At 40.4% G+C, this 22037-nt stretch overlaps 1 protein-coding gene across 1 annotated transcript in view; it reads left to right on the top strand.

Annotated features, from left to right (window-relative positions):
- Window positions 1–22037, top strand: part of LOC145407192 (SPRY domain-containing protein 7) — an 82864-nt gene that overhangs the window by 53333 nt on the left and 7494 nt on the right. Inside the window, exon 2 of the mRNA XM_080278229.1 lies at window positions 3893–4009. Coding sequence (XP_080134355.1) covers window positions 3893–4009 — 117 coding nt within the window. The remainder of the gene's footprint in view (window positions 1–3892; window positions 4010–22037) is intronic.

Below are 22037 nucleotides of genomic sequence, written 5' to 3' on the forward strand. Positions count from 1 at the left end.
GTCTCCATATCCACATTTATCAAGTCTACCTTTACACACATGAATGTTTTTCTCATGCACCACCCCTTTGTCTAAGTCGTTCCAAATATTTAAGTATTTACCTAATATACCTAATTGTGATATACACGGATTGTACTATGCTCGTGGGTTTCCGTCGCTGTTTCTCAGTAAGTCAAATTTAGCTTTAAACTCGTTTAAGTTTTTAGACTGGACAATCTCTTTGTCCAGGCTATTCCATATGTCTGTACTTCTGAAAGGTAAGCTATATTTCTTGCTATCCTTCAAGCAGCTTGACTTTTTCAATTTCATTCCGTGTCCTCTTGTTGCTCTCTTATCCCATACAAACAGATCTTCTTTGTCAATTTTATCTACTCCCACCATGGTCCTGAACACTGCAATCATGTCTCCCCTCTTTCTCCTTTCCTCTAAGGAAGGCAAATCCAGCTTTTCCAGCCTCTCTCTGTATGACAGGTCTGCCAGACTGGGGACGATCTTGGTTGCTGTTCTTTGTATTCTCTCAGTCTTGTTTATATCTTTCTTTTTGTGTGGGGACCACACTACCGCTGCATATTCTGACCTGGGGCGGATCATGGCCACTATCAATTTTTTCATCATCTTCTTATCCATATAATGAAATGCTACTCTTATGTTAGTCAAGAGTTTATAAGTCTCTCCAACTATCTTGTTAATGTGCTTTTTTGGTGACAAACTATCTTGGACCAGCACTCCCAAATCTTTCTCTTCTCTCCTTTTTGTGATTAATTCATTACCCAACAAGTAATTCAGTGATGGCCTCCTGGTACTTTTACCCATTTCCAATATTTTACATTTCTTTACATTAAATTTCATTTCCCACGTCCGGCTCCAATCGTGTATCCTATCCAAATCCTCCTGCAGTATTTTACAATCCTCCTCAACCTCTACCTTCCTCAAGATCTTTACATCATCAGCAAACAGACTTGCATAACTATTCACTCCATCTACCATATCATTTACGTAAATCAGGACTGGCGCCAACACCGAGCCTTGAGGGACTCCACTTGTTACTTCCCTCCATCCAGACATCCTATCCTTTATTACTGTCCTCATTTGTCTGTCTCTCAAAAAGTCTCTCATCCATTCCAGAAGTTTCCCCTTCAGTCCTCCTATATATTTTAGTTTCCACATTAGTCTCTTATGAGGTACCTTTGTCAAAGGCCTTCTCTAAGTCTAAGTACACACAATCCACCCAACCATCTCTCTCCTGTACCACGTCAATCTCTCTTGAGTAAAAGCTCAACAAGTTAGAAACACATGACCTTCCACTTCTGAATCCAAACTGACATTCAGCCAAAATATTCATCTCTTCCAGATATTTTATCCATCTGTCTTTCAGGATTCTCTCACACAATTTTGCGACCATGCTGGTTAGAGACACTGGTTTATAATTCAGGGGTTTTTCCCTGTTTCCTCCCTTGTAAATTGGTACCACATTTGCCCTCTTCCACTTCTGTGGCACTTTCCCCTCTTCCAGTGAGTATACGATTAAACTGTGAATTTTATCCGCCAGTTGTTCTCTGCATTCTTTCAGTACCCAATTAGAAATTCCACCAGGTCTTGGGGCTTTCTTTACATCTTGAGTTTCCAGTAATTTATACACTTCCTGTACCTCCACTTTTATATCTTTTATCACCGGAACATTTCGAATCACTCCCTCCCCTTCCACATGCTCCTTTTCTTTGGTGAAAACTGACTGGAAACGTTTGTTCATTATTTCTGCTTGCATTGCCGCATCCTTATAGACCTCTCCTTCTACTTTCAGTTTAGTGATTCCTTCCTTTTGTTTCAGTTTGCCATTAACAAATCTGTAAAACAGTTTGGGTTCATCCTTGCATTTGTCTATTATACCTTTTTCAAAATTCCTTTCTTCTTCTCTACGTATTCTTGTGTATTCATTTCTAGTTCTTTTATATTCTTCCTTTGGTCTGTTGTTACCTCTCTTTCTCGAATTGTTCCATGCCTTATCTCTCTCTTTTTTTGCTATCATACACCTTCTATTAAACCACTCCTTTTTCCTGTTATCTTTCCCTCTTACTCTTGGTACAAATTTTTCCACTCCCAAATTATAGAGGTCTAGAAAGATATCCCACTTCCTTTGTATCTCTCTTGTTTCTCTGAATTTTCTCCAATCTGCATTTTCAAAAAAGTTTCTCAATCCTGTAAAATTTGCTTTCCCAAAGTTGTATCTTCCCTGTCTATGAAGCTCGTCTCTTGGCTCGACTTTCCCTATTAACATCTGGAACTTAATGACCACATGATCACTTTTTCCTAAAGGACAGAGATATTTCAGTGATTCTGTTACATCGGGTTCTTTGGTAAACAGTAAATCTAACCTTGCTGGTGTGTCCTCACCTCGAAACCGTGTCTCTTCTTTGACCCATTGCGTCATCACATTATTCATTATTATATTTAATAATATAGTGCCCCATGAATCCTCGCCGCCTCCCGAGTACCACTTCTCCCAGTTCACCTGTTTACAGTTAAAGTCACCCACCAAAATTATATTATTGCTTTTCTCAATTATTTTTTGTAAATAGCTAGCCATATCTGACAACATCTCTTGGTATTCGTCATCCTTCCATGCTCTCATGATAGTGGTTAGTGAGTGAGGGTGAGTGGTGAGTGAGTGATAGTGGTGAGAGAGAGTGATAGTGGCATGTGAGTGAGAGTGGTGAGTAAGTGAGTGAGTGAGTGAGACAAGGGGGGGGTGTAGTAGGTCTGTTGGGCTTTCTTGCCTCCTTCCCTGTGTCCCCACACTCCCCCACCCCACTTGTCTCCCTCCCCCACTCCTGCTTATCTCCCTTCCCTGCCCCTGCTTGTCTCCCTCCCCATCCTCCTGCCTCTCCCCCACCCTCGCTTGGTGCACTGACAGCTGCCTGCCTGGTGATTGAGTTGCCCTGAAGCATCTCTACACCACATGTCCCACCACCCTACCCTCCTGCATGTGATGTTTGATGTGCCATTTTTTAGCAGTAGTATTGTTTATGAGGATAATATCATTACCTTTGGTGTTTCTGTATCAGTCTTTATTGATTGAGTAAGGTATATGAGAGTTTGGGTTTGGGTCTGGAATGCATCTTTGGCTTTTCTTGAGTATCTCATGGGGAAAATTGCTTCGACATTCGACATACCTGCTGACTGAACATTCCCACTGGTACACAACACTGACAGATATCGGGGTATGGGTGTATTGTACTTTCTGAACAGACCTCATAAACTTTTTTTAAATTATTATTCTTTATAGAAGTGCTTAAAGCTGCATTATTTAGTTTACTGTAGTTCATTCTAAATTAGAATGACAACCACAAGTGACACAGACCTGCCCTTATTCCTTCTTTCTGACTCCATCTTTTTAACTGTTGTTTTAATTTGGAGTGAGCTATAATTACAGATAATTGAGTTAGGGTAAGAGAGTATGAGAGGTGTGGAATGACGAGAGTTGTGGCTGAGAGTACAGAGCTCCCTTAACATCCACGGGGGTTAGGTAACAGAGACACCCGTGAATGTTAAACATCTGTGGATACATGCTGCCCCCCTTAAAAACACCCCTGGACCCCCATTTCCTTATATAAGTAAAGAAAAACCATATGTGCATGTTTACAACCAATTTATTTAATACAAAAACACTAAAAAAGTTAAAAGCAAGATAAATTGCTTTAGTGAATCTGGCCCTGGTACTGTATACACTTGTAGATACTGTACTTAAAACCGTGTGTGTTATATCCACCTGTGGATATTTAAAACCATGAGTGTTAAAACCTTGGATGTTAAGGAATGACTGTAATTGTAATTTGGAGTGGTCTGTAATATAACCAAATACACAGACTATTACTAACCTATCCCTTTGCACCAGGCCATGAGGTGGTGATCGTGAAGAATGGTGTGCGCATATGTGGGACTGGTGGGGCGCTGGGCAATGTTCCCATCCTGCAGAATAAGGCGTATTTTGAAGTCAAGCTACAGCAGTCAGGTCAGTCGACTGGTTTTGTGTTGCACACCAGCCTGAGACACCAGTCAGTAAAGTGATCTTGCCTGTGTTTACCTATGATAATTAAAATTCCTAATTGTTTACATACCTGGTATACATTTGCTTACATCATTCACTGGTAGGTATTATAGGGAATTTCAGCCGCCTATGCAGCTGAGAATCGGAATGCTCAAAGCAGGAAGAGTTTCATGGCTCCTGCTTGGCAAGCAGTGATGTAATCTTAAACACTCCCAGATGATTGATAATATTTGTGCATAAACATTTTACTCTCAAGGTCCCAGGAAAAAAATGCTCAACTATTTATCAAAACAAGTATATCTTTATTCTGTTCATTTGATGCATATAATAATATTGTGAATGTATAATAGTACAGTAATCTTCCCAATATCCGATGTAATAACAGCCAAAGGCATGTCCGGGAAGTGGGTTTGTCTGGATACTGGGACCCTGCCTCCTGGACTGGTACTTATGGACCCTAACCCAGCCTGACTCAGGAAACCACCTACATAACTCCCTATTAGACATGCATAGTACCTATTTAAGGCCCTGTTCACACAAATAAGAGACAGAAAGCATGAATACGAAAAGGAACCAGAGAATGAGGATTTAGAGGTGAGCATGGAAAACATTTAGCAGTATTCAAGGTACTTACAACAAGTCCATGGCCGTCGCGATGAATAACCTGCCTCCTCTCAGACTCTGACAGTAATAAAGTGCACCTGAAGCACCTACAGTAATCCAGTGTTGTACTGCACTTAATCATTTGCACTCTGAATTCTAATTTCTTTACACAGCACATTCTTTTCTTACTTGCTCATGCACTTGAAACTCTCCACTGTACAGTAGCACTCTGCACTTAATCATTTGCACTCTGAATTGTAATTTCTTAACACTGCGCATTCTTTTCTCACTTGCGCTCTACTGTACTTGACCCTCATCACTGTTGCACTCTGCACTGAAGTCTTTGCACTCTGAATTCTAATTTCTTAACACTGCTTATTATGTTCTTTACACTGCACAACACTGTGAATTCCCGTTTGGTCTTGTGGCGAGTTCTTGCTGTTTGTTCACTGTCAGAGTCCGAGAGTAGGAGTTGTAAGCGGCCGAGGGGCGTGTCGCTGGGATGTGGTGATGGACTACCCACTGCAGATGACTCTGAAGACAGGTGCACACGAGGAAGAGGCAGCAGAGAAACAACAGGGCCTGCAGGGGGTAGGGCACCATCACAAAATCAAGCACATGGGTGGCCATGGTGAGGAGCGTACACTCGTGACGATCGATGAGCAGGAAATGGGAAGGAGGCAGTGTTGCCCTGCCAGACGTTGGCTGAACTATGTGGCAAAACACAGCTGGTCCGCACTGTGCGCTAAGTTCAAATTACTGGTGGAAAAAAATTCAGATTTTTATTTTATTTTTGTTTTTGTTTTTTGGCCATTTTGGGGTTCCAAAGGCTTGGGGCCCAGAATGTTCTGGTAGTAGAGTGTCTGGATATTAAAGGGATTACTGTAGAAATAAAGAGAGTACAATTCTTGCCATGACAAACTGGCAGCTCTCCCAGAGGAGTTTTAAATATGCAGGATAATTCATAAGTCCATGAATCATTTTAAAAATTCACCACTAATTAATGACGCAACAGATAGCACATTTTATGACACAGAAATATAGGTAAACTCTCCAAGTTTTTTTTTACATACCTTACAAATGCTCAGTGTGTCCATCTTTACTGATGCTGCAGATATCTATGCGGTGAATTTCTAAAATGTTTCATGGACCTATGAATCACCCTGTATAATAAATTGTGTTGTCCATTCTTTCACTCTGTCACAAAATTTGCTCTTGTTTGTATGGTAATGTAATTATGAAGTGCAAGGATCAATACAACACTACACTGCTTTAAGCTAAGTGAGAAGTTATGCCTTATTCGAAGCTGTGTGCACGACAGTGGAAGAAACTCAAAATGCCAGTTGGCATAATAAGGGCAAAGTTAACTGGCAGGATCTTCTTATTAAGAGGAACAGACATAATCATCCCCCTTGATATATTTTACAAGAAGAAGCTATAAGGGACAGCAGAGGTTGTAATAACTGGGTGCCAAAGCAGATGAAATGGACAACATTGGTGGGAAACTCCATACGCAAGCTATGCCTGCTGTGTGGTTCTTGGCCCTGCAAGTGAATACCGTATGCACCTTTACAGGTAAGTTTATTATAATATGAACATACTGTATGTAGCAGCCTACTCATGTGTGATTCAGACAGTGGTATGTAGGAGCACGTATACAGTATTGCAACAAGTTACAATTTAGACTGATGGGTGACCAGTTCCAAAGGAGAAGCAACACCTGTACAGTACTTTGTTTTGTTAGCAAAATTCTAGATGTTTATACATATACATTAACCTACATACTTAGATTACAGTCTTTAGATATTTGTGTCCATATGTACGGTAAAACCTCGATAAGTTGACTCTGCGGATGGAGGAATTTCTGGTAAGTCGAACTCCGACTGAGGTGTGATTTTAGGTGTGTGTTTATTCAAAGGGTTACATTTTAGTTTCTTACATGTCAAGTGCTATATTTTAGTTTATTATATTCCAAGTGTTACATTTTAGTTTAATTGACTGTAAGGTGAAGTTAATAAATGCAGAACTTTACATAATTGTCTGTTGCTCCTCTCCACATATGTAACATCCTATCCTAGCCAGTGACATGTACTGAATTGTTTTTATTGTTTATTTTTATTGCTTTATAAATGTAATCACATGTAATTGGTGACTATTTGGGGGGGTGATATAGTTATTTGCAAACTATTTCTGGTTAGTCAAAAAATTTGGTAAGTCAAACTACCCTAGAGCTTCTTATAGTTTGACTTATGAAGGTTTTACTGTACTGTCTAAATTATCCTTATTCTTTTTATTTTATAGCTAAGGAATCAGCTTTTGAAATATGTCTGTATGCCTCCTCTTGGAGCTGTGTTATACATGAATGTTTATTTTTCGGTAGGAACTGAAGATACCACAGCAGATGTATGTTGGCAAAAAGAGGCCAGATAAAATCAGAAGCCAACCCAAGAACGTGATAATGAATGTTCGTCGGTACTTTCAGCCCCAGTGGGGAGCACAGTCTACATCTGAGAGTGACGAGAGAACCATCCAGGCAACGGGAGTTTACATACGCACAGTTTGCTACATCAAAGAACAAGCTGCCAAATGTGACCCTTTACCAGTTTTGTTACCTACCCAATGAGCCACTCCAATCACCATCATGGCTAGATTGGACAGTTTTGCCAAAGATTAGTGGATAAGATGAGAAATTCTTGCTTTTTACGACCAAGATGAGCTGCCAACTCTGGATTTGCGGCTGGAAAGAGTGATGCAGCCCCCCATATATTTCGAAGGTGGAAGATTTACTCTTTGGAAGGTCATCAGAGAACTGTGGTTCAGGTACAAGAAATTTTCAAGTGGAAGAGAAATTCTGTTGGAACGTGATTACGTAGTGACATCAAGAAACAAGTACAATAATCCCCCCAAGATTCGATGAAATAGAGCCAAAGGCATGTCTGGGACTTGGTTTTGTGTGGGACTTGGGAAAAAGGCCCTGGAAAGGTACTTATAGACCCAACCCAACCCAGCTTTGAAAGCCACCTAAATAACTCCCCACCAGACTTGCGCTGCACCTATTTAAGACCCTATACACGCAAATAAAGGACAGAAACCATGAAATAAATGAAAAGGAACCAGAGAATGAGAAAGTAGAAGTGAGTATGGAAAATATTTAGCAGCGTACAAAGTACTTATGACACGTCCATGGCTGTCACGAAGATTAACCTGCCTCCTCAAAGGCTCTGACAGTGGTGAAGGTGCACTTGAAGCATGTACAATAATCCAGTGTTGTGCTGCACTTAATCCTTTGCACTCTGAATTATAATTGTTTAACACTGCACATTCTGCATTTACACAGAGAGTAGGCCAGCATACTCTCTTAATACCTCTACCTTCAACTGTCTACACCACACTACATGCACATAAGATATCACACCTTCTATTCCACTCTCTTAGCAATGGCCGCTGCAATCTTACTTTCAAAAGAGGTGGTACCTCGGATTGCCACCACTGGCAGGGTAGGGCTGGTGGCACAGGGTCCTCCCGGTTGCCATCAGGCGACTGTGCCAACAGCAACCCGTGTGATTTCTGGTCATGCTCATCAGCGGAGAAGTGAAAATGCTGCCTTATTCTTCACCAACATCCGTGGGCTTAGTACCATCTTAACTTCGGTCCATTTTTTCCTGCAATCCATATCCCCTCTGGCCTTATTCCTCACAGAACCACAAATCTCACCGTCTACTGAAATATCCCCATATTGTTTTCCCAGTTACCATCTCCTCACAAACTTCCATAACAAGGGTGGCACCTGTCGTTATATCAGATCCCCAAATGCAGTTGACACTGTTTTAAACTTCACTTCACCCAGTTTTGATTACTCATTGTATAATTTAAACTGTCAAAATATTACCAAATATATCTGTGTAGTCTACCGCTCCCCCAGTGCCTCTTCGGAACCCAGTGTATTTGATCCCATTTCCACACAGTTGAGTAACCTTAATCTTGCCCTTAGCACCGAAATTACCATTTTGGGTGATTTTAACATACATAATATTGAATGGTTATTGCATTCTGCCAGGACTGTCGATGCTGGTCTAGAGTGCAAGCTGTTTGCAGTATCGTTTAATCTCACACAACCGGTAAAGCAACCAACCAGATTACCTGATAATCTTGACCATAATGCCCATCTCTTGGATCTGTTCCTGACAAATAATCCAGATTAGTACAGGATAGAGGTATTGTCTCCACTTGGATCCTCTGACCACAATCTCATCAAAGCTTCATTAGCAAGTCCCCCCACATCTCCCCATTCGGAACCTGTCAGGGTGACCCAATGGCACTTTGATAGGGCAAACTGGGATGAATTTATAAATTATTTTGTGGACATTCCATGGCAGTCTTTCTTCTCTAGTGATGTCAGTTCTACCCAGTCCCACATTTGCAACTTAATACTAGCTGGTATGGATTTATTCATACAGAGTCAACAGTTCACTAAAAGATCGAACTCAGCAAAATGGTTTGATAGCAACTGTGCCAGAGCAACAGCCCAAAAGTCATTAGCATATAACTCTTACTTAAAACATCTGAATCATTCAATTTAAAATTGCTAGAAACCATGCAAAAGCTGTAATAAATCTTGCTAAATCAAACTTTCTTCAAAACCAAGCATCAAAACAACTAAACAGTCCTAATGACAATAGAATATTCTGGTCAGCTCTCAGTTCTTTCAATAATAACTTTAACAAGTCATCATCCATTCGCCCACTAAAATCTCCAGATGGCAACATTACAAATGACCCGCATGGGAAAGCAGATATCTTTGCCAGTACATTTGCCAGAAATTCTACCTTAGAGGAAGCCAACCAGAACATTCCAGCACTAGAAATTGACTCTCCAGAAATTGTTCCACTCAAAATACAGACAAGGTATGGGAAGTCCATCCTAGACAATTTACCTACCAACAAAGCTCCATGCCCAGATGGAATTCTGCCAATTGTTTTGAAAAAGTGTTCCCCAGAACTTGCCTCTCTTCTTGCTAAATTATTCAGACTATGCATACGTACTTCTTGATTCTCTAATTCATGGAAAGAAGCCAATATCCACCCAATTCCAAAGAGAGGAAGTTCCTCTGACCCCTCTGATTACAGACCAATAACTGTCACATCTTCTCTTGGTAAGGTATTTGAAGCTGTAATTAATAAGCACATTGTTAAACATCTTAAACCCAACAACTTAATTAGTGATAGACAATATGGTTTTCGCCAAGAAAGATCCACCATTGACATACTCAATCTCCGGACTCATACCATCCATCAGTCGGTTGACCTACATGGAGAAACTCATGCAGTAGCCCTGGATATTTTTAAAGCTTTCGACAGAGTGTGGCATCGTTCCCTGTTGTCCAGACTCCCTTGCTATGAACTAAACTCTTTTGTTCTTTTGATTTCCTCATATCTCAGCAACATAAAAATAAGAGTAAAAGTAGATGATGTATATTCCAATTTCCACTCAGTTAATGCTGGCATGCCGCAGGGATCAGTTCTGGCACCAACCCTGTGCCTCGTTCATATTAATGATCTCTTATCTGTCACCCACAATCCCATCCATTCATATACAGATGACTCAACACTTCATAGTTCATTCACACTCAGACATCCATTTGCAAAGTCTGATATCTCTAACACTCAACTTAGTACACCCATCTCTTTAAATCAAAACTTATCCACGATCAGTGAATGGGGACAAAATAACTTTGTCTCATTTAATGCTAGTAAAACTAAATATATACAATTTACTAATAGACAGATATTGCCAGAATCGTATATTACCTTCAATGCTACAAATATTCCCATTTCCAAAAGTACTGAAATTCTTGGTGTCTCACTTAACAATGCCCTCAGCTGGACCTCTCATGTCAGATCACTTGCTAAAACTGCCTCTAAGAAACGTGGATTATTGTACAGAGTCCGTAACGTCTTCACTGATGAGCAGTTAGCTATAATTTATAAGAGTCATGTGCGCTCACAGCTTGAATGCTGCTCACCCTTGTGGAATGGATGTGGAGAGGTTGCATTAAAACAACTAGACAAAATTCAGAACTAAGCTGTTAGAATTATTTATAACCCTGTTATTACTAATAAATTACCTCCTCTACAAGTAAGAAGGAATGTTGCCTCCCTTGCATTATTTTACAGATATTTTTATAGCAAATGCTCAGACAAAGTTGCGTCCATTGTGCCACCTCTCCATGCCTTCCCTCATGCTACACAGGCATCTGGCAGCGCTCATGACTGGAATGTCACTCAGCCATACTGCAGAACTTCTGCCTATCAGAATTCTTTCATTCCCCGAACTGCATCTCTCTGGAACTCACTTTCCCAGAGTTGTTTCCCTCCAAACTAAAACCTACAGCTGTTCAAGTCTAACTAGACTTGATATTTTATGAACAGAGGACACCAGATATTTTATGAACAGAGGACACCAGTAATCTGGTGTATGGATTTTTTTTTTTTTTTATTCATTTGTTTTTCCTTCCTCTTTTCTGTTATTTAAAAAAAAGGAAAAAAAAACTTGCGTTATGCCAGTGTCAGCACGCCAGTGTTGCACTCTGCACTTAATCCTTTGCACTCTGAATTCTAATTTCTTAACACTGCACAACACTGTAAATTCCCATGTGGTCTAATGGCGAGGTATTGCAGTTTATTCACAAAAACGAGCACATGGCACAGCCATGGCGATGAGCGTGCAGTCACGATGGTAGGTAGACGGGAACTGAGGAGGGGATGATGCAGGGGCTCTCCACCATGCACCAAAACACAGCTGTTCATCACTGCACAGCAAATTTAAAGTAGGGATCAACGCATATCGGCTCTTTTTTTTTTTTTTTTTTTTTTGCATCCAAGGACTCGAGCCTAAAATGTCCAGGACTTGGGCGTCCGGGTCTTAACCATTTCGCTGGGTTTTATGACTTTAGTCGTTCTATGAATTATTGCCTTTCACTGTGGAATGCGACTTTAGTCGATGGGCCTCAGAACATGATGTGAACCGGCCCTGCTACTCCAGGCTCTCACCGACGTTGGTGTGCCAACGGCATCCCAGAACATGCTGCCCTCATACAGTAGCAAGTCAAAACATCATGTCAACAAACATGCCCGCCCAGTTGATCGAGCCCTTGGCCATGTGTCACAATTTCTTGGAGATTTACTATAGTAATCCCTCTAATATCCGAACGCCCAATATCCGAACATCCCCACTAACCGGACATAATCCTCCTGGGATCCAATATTCCCAAAATGGGCCCAAAACTGCAAAAAATTCGAAAAAAATCTGACTTTTTTCCCTCCCATAATTTGAAATTCCCGCCTGGCGCCAAACAGCTGTTACACCATGGTCCCTTCACCCCTTCCTTCCTCCCCCTCCCCCCTCCCCTGTCAGGTTGCCATTTGGTATTTTTCATTACCAAGTGTGGGCCAATTTGGTAATGAAAAATTCGTTTGGTAATGCATTAGAATAATGCATTACCAAATGGATTTTTCACATGTATGAGGATACACAGGATGGAGATGGTGGATTGTTTGCTCTCTCTGATTAATCTGCTACCCTACATAGTGTGAAAATAATCAACATGGTGTTAGTTATAAGGAGAGTGATTACATGTATTTCCACTTGTATATATAATTAGTGAAGAATATATGCTAGCTTTACGAATTTGGTAATGAAAAGTTATATTTGACAATGAAAGTTGAGGAGATTGGTAATGTGGCTGTTGCGATCTGGCAACTGTGTTACCCCACCAACATCAACAGTCACAGCTTAACTCCGATGGAGAGCAGGTACTCATAACAGTGCAAGCCACAGGTGCTTGTTTTTTGTGAATAAACAGTGAATAAACTGCAATACCTTGCCACTAGAACACACAGGAATTTACAGTGTTGTGCAGTGTTAAGAAATTAGAACTTAGAGTGCAGAGGATTAACTGTGGACTGCAAACTGGCGATTCAAACCAGTCCAAGACCAAGGGACTTGTAAGTACCCAGAATGTTTAATATTGTATAAACTCACCTCTAAAACCTCATTTTATGGTTCTTTTGCATTTATATCAGTCTTTTATGTCCCTTATTGGTGTGATTTGGGTCTTAAATAGGTGCTATGCATGTCCAGAGGGAGTTGTATAGGTGTTTTTCAGAGTTAGGGTCCGTAAGTACTAGTCCATAAGCTGGGGCCCAATATCCGGACAGGACCACTATCCGGACCTGCCTATGGCTCTATTGATCCGGATATTGGAGGGGTTACTGTATTTAGGTGAGGTATATGCAATGTAATGTGAGCAGATGTTTTTTTAAGAAGGTGCTGGACGTGTAAATGTACAGAAAACGCTTGATAATGAATATAACATCACAGTAAACACCGGATCTTCTTGTATCAACTGGCCAGCATATCGGCGTCCTTTTAATTAAATCCCTGGCAAATTTTTGATGTATCCATTGTCCTGGTGATAACATATGTAGCTGTTAAGGAATTTTAGTGCTGACAATGGAAATATAAGTATTAGGCAGTCACAAAAGTGTTGTAGACAATTACCTAATACCATTTTGATTTTTTGCTGGAGAATTGACACTTTTTGGGAATCAAGCTGAAAATAAATTCCGCAGCAAAAGGGTTGAAGGGATTACTGGGGGGAAAAAAAAAAAAAAAAATGGTTTTATGCCAGGTATCCCCAAAGGGCTAAGGTGTTGCCTCTGGGTAGAGGACTGTGGATTGGAGTGTGTAACATTTTATGACCGGACACCGTTCCTGATGTCTGCCAATGACCTTTGGGTGGATTCAATTCTCCGACTCTTCAGTCAGAGCGGAGCGCTCCAACCCACTGAGCCACGGCTGCTAATGTACTTGAGATTAATTGAAATGAATATGAACAGTGCCAGACACAGACCTGAATATATTTAGATGAAACATGGGTTAATCAAAGTGAGTGCATTGGAAAGTGTTGGACTTTAAAAGATTGTACCTTGTACCCTGATGCTTAAAACCAAATCGGGTAAAGGTGCCCGTTTTATCATTGCACTGTACATGTTGGAGGGGAAACTGGGTTTGTGCCAAATGCTCGACTCATCTTTTGCTCAGAGAATGGCCATAAAGGGGATTACCATGATTCCATGAACCATAACACATTTAAAACCTGTTTCAAAGAACAACTGTTGCCAGACCTTTCAGCCAGTTCGATAATTATCATGGACAATGCCTTGTACCACTCCAGAATAATAAACAAAGCACTAACATGTAGCAGCAGGAAAATGAAGTAATAGACTGACTAAACAAGAATGACATTGCTCATGACCCATCCCTTACCAAAGCAGAACCACTGAAAAGTTGGAATTGTAACAAGGACAGACAAAAATATGAAATTGATGAATTGACAGCTACTCATGGACATACTCTTTTAAGATTGCCCCCCTACCACTGTCAGCTGAATCCAGTAGAACTTATTTGGGCTAAGGTGAAAACAGCAGCAAAGAAAAGTACAGTAATTCAAATAGCATTCGAACTCTGAAGTGAGTGGAAGAATTTACCAAAGCTGCGGTTGAAAGTGTAACAGATACTAACTTGAATGCATACAACATACAAGAAAAGTTGAAGATGAATATGGGAAAAAAGATGTAGCAAGGGAACACCTTATTCAGGAGTTAACAGTGAGAATAAACAGCAGTGATGACATAATGGAGACATAATATAATGCAGTACAGTAGTGGAAAGACAGTGATATACCCTCTTGTATACTGTAAAACCTCGATATAATGGACTGCAGTATACCGGAATTCGCTTTTACTGGAATCAAGGAGCCAACCGGACTAAATTCATATATACAGCACAGGAAAAAGTCCTATAAAGCCAGAAGCAGTCTGGACTGCCTGACCACTTCAGCTATGTTCACCACAATAAGGTAAATAAAAGACATGTTTATCACTGTACAGTACAGTATTATTATCTATATATTATACCATTTGATTATTGTAGTGAATGTATAATACAGTACAGTACTGCAATGGTAGTGCAAAATTGTTGGTGCGATCTGGACTAATGTCTGAAATACTGCATTGGTAAAAGTCCGGGTTAGCAGGGAGAAGTCCAGATGTCGCTTTTATCAGACTTTCATTTTTTTTGGAATGGCTTGGGCCCCAATTAGTCTGTTATAATGAGGTTTTACTCTAATTATATCCTGCTCATATTTTGTGACCATTTCTGCCAAGTTCAATAAAAATTATTTCTCTCATTATATCTATATAAATTATATCTTCCATATACTCATTTGACATTCCATTGCTAACGTAGCATACATACTCATTTGTTTCCCTCATCCTGTATATACAAGTATTTCCCCATTTATCATCATCATACATACATCGACCAATCCCATGTTGCTCCATGAGGAATGTAGAATTATTTTAATATTAATTTCCTTCTATACTCTTCTGTCTTCCTTTCCTTCATTCTCTCCTTGTCCTTCTGCCTACGGGTAACTTTATACTCCCTCTTCTGTCATTTCCTTCATTCTTTCCTCTTCCTTCTGCCTGTGGGTGACTCTACACTGAGTGACAAGCCAAATGGTTTCCTGTACACCAGGAAACCATTTACTATGCTGGGTGGTAACCATATAACCAAATTTTGGCACCTGGTGGTTTAGTGGGTAATTATTGTGCTCCAATCGGATTGAGCCGGTGAAGGTTTATATCCAAGGGGTGGTTGGGGTTGATTGCTCACGTAATGCCACTCAGGGATGAGTGAGGCTGGTCACTCTCATCTTAAATGTCGGGACCAACTGCCTAGCCCCAGGCTCCTGCGCTCCTCATGGGGCAATGTAGGATTGGATGATGATGATGATGATGATTATTAATCCACTTGCCATACCAACAGACTTTTTGCAAATAGAGGTGAGGAGTGAGGGCACTAAAGCCTATAGAAAAATAGAGAGAGAGAGAGAGAGAGAGAGAATTGGAGTGAAACAGTCAGAGCTTAGGAACTTGTGAAGCAACAATAAACATGAAGCAGTTTACACATAGGTGAAACAACAGTAAACAAGAAGCATTTACAAAGAGCATGAGAGAGATGATGCACGAGTCATTCATCCATGTGTTTTTCCCACTCTGGCTGTTTGAGTTGCCATTGACATTATTGTGCAAGCTTATGTTGTATCACAGTAAGTACTTTCTTTATTTCTAACATAAAACATTCACAACGTTATTATGTGCACCAGACGAACAGAATAAAGATATTCTTCAAGTTTTTGATAAACAGTTGAGTATTTTTTCCCTGGGAACATGAGAGTAAAATGTTTATACCCAAATACTGTAATACTGATCATCTGGCAATGTTTGAGATTACGTCACTGCTTGGCAATCAGGAGCTGCAAAACTCTTCCCACTTTCAGCATTTCGATTCTCAGTTGCGTTGGCTGTTAAAATTGTCTCATATAATAATAATAATGATACTACAGTAATCTCTCATTTATCCGGACATATTAGAGCCAGAGGCATGTCCGGGTAGTGGCAACATCCAGATAATGAACACTATTCCTCTACCATACCCAGACCCTACCTATACCCACCTCCAACCTATTCATAACCTACTTGTACAGTACCTATGCTTAATTTGGCAGTGTTTTCTGGTCATTCAGGCATATTTAGACATCAAAACACACTTAGGAATATCCAAAGTAATGCCAAACGCCAAGAAAACCATGCAGAAAAACCAATGAAAATAAAAAAACACCCTACCTAAACATTATTGCATGAACAGTGCCCCTCCTTATTTTGGCGGTATTTTCTAGTCATTCTGCCATGTTTTGACATAAAAACACATAGGATTATCTGAATTAATTTTCAACACCAAGAAAACCAAGGGAAAACAAAATGAAAACCCCTACCTATAAACGATTATGTACAAAACACCTCCTAAGGTTGGCACTTTTCAGGTCAGTCTGCCATATTTAGACATTAACATGCATAGGAATATCCAGAGTAATGCTAAACACCAAGAAAACCATGAAAAAAAAAAAAAAAAACTGAAAAACACCCTACCTATACACCACTGTACAGTATGTACAGTATATACCTCTCCTAATTTTGGCACTGTTTTCAGGTCAGTCTGCCCTTTTTTTTTTTTTTTTTTTTTTATGTGGGGAAGAAGGAACCAAAGGCAATAAGCCCGCAAAACTGTTCCTTCCAAGAGAAAAACAAAATACAAGAGAGAGCCAAATTCAAGATCCATTCATATCGAGATGCCTTGACACACTGCGTTTGAAAGACTGGAGATCATAGGAAGCAGGAAATAGACAGAGGGAGACAGTTCCAGAGTTGACCTGTTGCATAAATGAAGGACTGGGAGTAACGGTTAACTCTTGCATTAGAGAGTTGGACAGAAAAGGGGTGAGAGTTTGCTGCTAGATGGGTGCTACGCGCCCGTCGTAGAAGTGGAGGAATGCATGTAGACAGTTCAGAGGAACAGTGACCATTAAAGTAGCGATAGAAAAGAGATAAAGATGCAACATTGCGGTGAAGAGACAGAGGTTGAAGGGAGTCAGTAAGAGGGGGAGAGTTAATGAGACGAAAAACCTTTGATTCCACCCTATTGAGAAGAGCTGTATGTGGGGAACTTCCCCACACGAGAGTTGTACTCCACACAGGGACGGATAAAACCCCTGTATAGAGTCAACAATTGTGCAGGGGCAAAGAAGGAATGGAGTCGGCTTAGCACACACAATCACTTGGAAGCAGATTTTACAAGAGATGTAATATTATCTTTCCAAGACAAGTCCCGAGCAAATGAAACCCCAAGCATGTTCACCGATGATGCAGGATTAAGTTGAGTATTATTAAACATAAGTGGGTATACCTGTGGAAGATTTTGTCGGGTTGATAGGTGCAAAAACTGAGTCTTAGATGCATTAAAAACAACCATATTATTTTTACCCCAGTCAGAGATACGAGCCAAGTCAGACATTAGGTGTGCCATAGCCTCATCCCTTGCCTGTTGAAGTAACTGCTGAGATGGACGTTGTGGGAATCGAATGGAAAGGTGAAGGATGGAGTCATCAGCATATGAGTGGATAGGGTTAGATGTACAGCTTAGAAGGTCATTGATGAATAAAAGGAAGAGAGTTGGTGATAGGACAGAGCCCTGAGGAACACCACTATTAATAGATCTAGGAGAAGAACGATAGCCGTCTACAACAGCTGCTATAGAACGACCAGAAAGGAAGCTAGAGATGAAGGCACAGATAGAAGGATAGAAACCGTAAGAGGGCAGTTTGGAAATTAAAGATTTATGCCAGACTCGATCGAAAGCCTTTGAGATGTCAAGTGCAATGGCAAAGCTTTCACCAAAGTCCCGAAAGGAGGATGACCAGGAGTCTGAAAGGTAGGTGAGAAGATCACCTGTGGAGGGTCCCTGACGGAACCCATACTGACGATCAGAAAGAAGGTTGTGATAGGAAAGATGCTTTAAAATTTTTCTATTAAGAATAGACTCAAAAACTTTTGAGATACAGGATGTTAAAGCAATTGGACGATAGTTAGAGGGTTGGGAATGGTCACCCTTCTTTGGGACTGGCTGAATGAGAGCAAACTTCCAGCAAGAAGGAAAGGTACAAGTTGACAGACAAGGGCGAAAGAGTTTGCCTAGGCAGGGTGTAAGCACAGAAGCACAGTTCTTGAGAACAACAGGAGGGACTCCATCAGGCCCATATGCCTTATTAGTACTGAGGCCAGCAATGGCAGAAAATACATCAGCTGAAGAAATTTTAATGTTAGCCATGAGGAAGTAAGAGGGGGGAAGTGATGGAGGAACAGCACCGGAATAGTCTAAGGTGGAATTGGAGGAGAAAGTCTGAGTGAAGAGATCTGCTGTATCAGTAGAAGAAATAGCTACAGAGCCATCAGAGTAGAAAAGAGGAGGGAAGGATGATGAGGTAAAGTTGTTAGAAAGGTTTTTGGCAAGATGCCAGAAGGAGCGGGAATAGTTCGAGTTAGAGAGTTGAGAGCATTTTGTACAGATGAAATTATTTTTAGCAGAGCAAAGAACAGACTTAGCACGATTCCGGGCAGAAATGTATAAAAGATGTGATTCAGAGGTGGGTTGGCTCCGGCACCTTTAGGCCCTCTCCTTGCTGCGGACAGCATTAGAACAAGCGTGATTAAACCAAGGCTTTCGTGCATTAGTCAAAGGATATGAGAAAGGAATGTATGCTTCCATGCCTGAGAGAATAACCTCCGTAATGCGCAAGGCACACCCAGATGGCTCCCGGCCATGGAAGCAATAATCATTCCAGGGAAAATCAAAGAAGTACTGCCTGAGGGCCTCCCAATCTGAGCTCCAAAGTGCCAGAGACGACGTTTTTTTGGAGGGTCCACAGGCCGTACCGGAGCGATAGGACAGGTTAAAGTGATAAGGTTCTGATCGGAGGAGCCCAACAGAGAGAAAAGATTAACAGTGTAAGCAGAAGGATTAGTTGTAAGGAAGAGATCAAGTATGTTGGAGCTCTCTCCAAGGCGGTCAGGGATACGGATAGGGTGCTGTACAAGCTGCTCTAGGTCATTAACCCTAGAATGCTTACGTTATTATCCTCACAGTACTGCTTTCGCCAGGAGAATTTTTTTTTTCAACATTTTCTTTCAGTTTAGTCTATTTTAGTCTCTGTACACTTTAGTCTCTTTGATATAATCATACACTAATTATACACCTGAAAAAAAAAATAAATTAAAAAAAAAAAAAAAAAAATGTAAGACAAATGCTTTTCTCGGGTAAAAAACACTTAATCCACATTATACCTGTGAAACACCTTTTTTTTTTATCAATTTAGACTTTTGTTTTCACCCTTTAGTCTCTTTGATTTAATCAGAAACTAATTATACACCTGGAAAAAAAGGAAAACACAAAAATAAAAAAAATGTAACACAAATGCTTTTGTCGGGTAAAAAACACTTTAAACCCAAATATCATGGTGATAAATGCGAGATGAAACCACACCACTACCTATGTAGGTAGGGGGTAGGGTGGATTGAAGGTATAGGGAAGGACAGCTCCAAAGCTCTTATCATAACAAAATAGCAAATAAATAAATTGCCGAACAGGGAAATTAACCCGACGTAAGCATTCTAGGGTTAAGGATAGAAAAGGTGTAGGCTTGTTCACCAGGTGGATCAGTGAAAAGAGAGGAGAGCCAAAGGTGGTGGTGAACATTGAAATCTCCAAGAATGGAGATTTCAGAGAAAGGAGAAATGGATAGAATGTGTTCCATCGTAGAAGTAAGATAGTCAAAGAATTTTTTTTTAGACATCAAAACACACAGGAATATCCAAAGTAATGCTAAACACCAAGAAAACCATGAAAAAAATAAATAAATAAATAGATTCAGTACCCCTTCTACTTTTGGCACTGTTTTCAGGTCAATCTGCCATATTTAGACATTAAAACACACATAGGAATATTCAAAGAAATGCTAAACACCAAGAAAACCATGAAAAAAAAAAAAAGACTTATACACCACTGTATGTACAGTACCCCTCCTAATTTTGGCAGTTTTCAGGTCAATCTGCCATATTTAGACATCAAAACATGTAGGAATATCCAAAGTAATGCTAAACACCAAGAAAACCACACACACAAAAAATGAAAACCAAAAAACACGTGAGCTATATACAACTGTATGTACAGTACCCCTCCTAAATTTGGCACTGTTTCCAGGTCAGGCTGCCATAAATGGACATAAAACACACACAGGATTATTCATATTAATGCTAAACATCAAGAAATCTTGCATAAACAACAAAAATTCACAAAAAAAACTGACGACAGTGTGAAAATCTGTTGTCTGTGACGAATTATTTCTCCTGGGGCACAAAAATAATTCCACAATCAGATATGCCCCTGGAAATTGGTTATATTGGTATAAATAGTATACCATCATCTTCACTGGTGTTTATACCATAAGATAAGCTAATAAAAACACATAAAACTGACAAGTAAAAGTATAGAAATATAGCAAGAATAAAGTGTTCAGGAGTAAATATTACCATCATATGACTTCCCACCATCCTAGTGCAAAATTTTGCCAGCTCCCTCCAAAAGTTAAGCATATGTCTAGATGCAGAATTTCATGAGCTCTTTCGTGGATTTTGCAGAATTTCTATACGACCAATAGTAGTCGAATAAATCACAAAAAACTTTGAAAACTCACAAGTCAGTGTTGTCACCACAGAGGAGGGTAGGGATTGAGGAAGCGAGGGGGGAGCCGGGAAGGTATGAAGGAGGGACGGGAGGGGGGGAATTGAGGCTGTGGGTAGGATTCTCCCCATTCTGTCAACAGGCAGACGGGCACTTTTATCGTACATTTACTCGTGGTTTGTGGTCTGTTAGACGCTGAGTGGCCATGTGGAGACACAACTCACCCTGACCGAGGGACTTTCGACCTTCGGTAGAGAGACGGATAGCCACTGTCGCTGAATGTGTACAGTACTCGTGGCTTGTGGTCTGTGTTCAGTGGAGGTGGTGGTTGGGAAAGACTTGGCCCCCATGGCCATGTGATATTAGACATTCGGTGGGGAATGCGTATGGATGGTTTGACACCACTTGTGGATTACTGTCATATTGCTTTGGTGCTGGAGGTTCGTTGGGAGGGATACGACGAGCACGCGACTTTGACCATTCAGTACAGGGACGGACGGACATTTTAGCTCTGGTTGTGGGTTGCAGACTGCTTCCTACTTATGGCTTCAGCCCTGCAGCCACGATACTAAATGTTTGAACATGTTGGCTTGCCGGCTGAAGTTCTCAGGGACTTTCACATCCATATAATACTGCAGCAAGTAAATTTGGATAATGGTTTAATAGGGCCAAGGTCCAGCATCTGGATAATGAACATGTCTGGACAGGGTTCTTGTTTGGCAAGCCACAGGTCGCAAATGCGAGTATTTTTTCCCTTCAGCGAACAAATTTTTCATGCAAGTCGCCTTTTGGCGAGGAAAAAATACATCCACTTCAAAGCCCAGTAAACTACAAAATAAGTAAATCTCAAAAGCACATTGTGACCAATTATTAAGGCTTTCCTTGTTGTCATTGTCAATGTTTAAAACCTCATTATATGATTCTAATAATCACAGTGTGTAAATTAATATATATATTTATTGCTCGTAAAATATTTCTCCTTGTAGTCTGTTTGACTACTTAAAATTTATTTGGCTCGTAAATCTGAAACCTTAGGAGTCAAATGGCTCGCATCCATCGGTAGTTAGCAAGAGCCCTGTCGGATACTGAGCGTCTAGATAAATGAGGGACTACAGGATAATAATTGTAATAATAACAATGATAAAATAATAATAATAATAATAATAAAAACAAGAATACTGTATAGTAATAA

This window comes from Coenobita brevimanus, chromosome 72 (assembly GCF_032717465.1).
Source record: "Coenobita brevimanus isolate Jiangsu-jjx chromosome 72, ASM3271746v2, whole genome shotgun sequence".
Classification (NCBI taxonomy): Eukaryota; Metazoa; Arthropoda; class Malacostraca; order Decapoda; family Coenobitidae; genus Coenobita; species Coenobita brevimanus.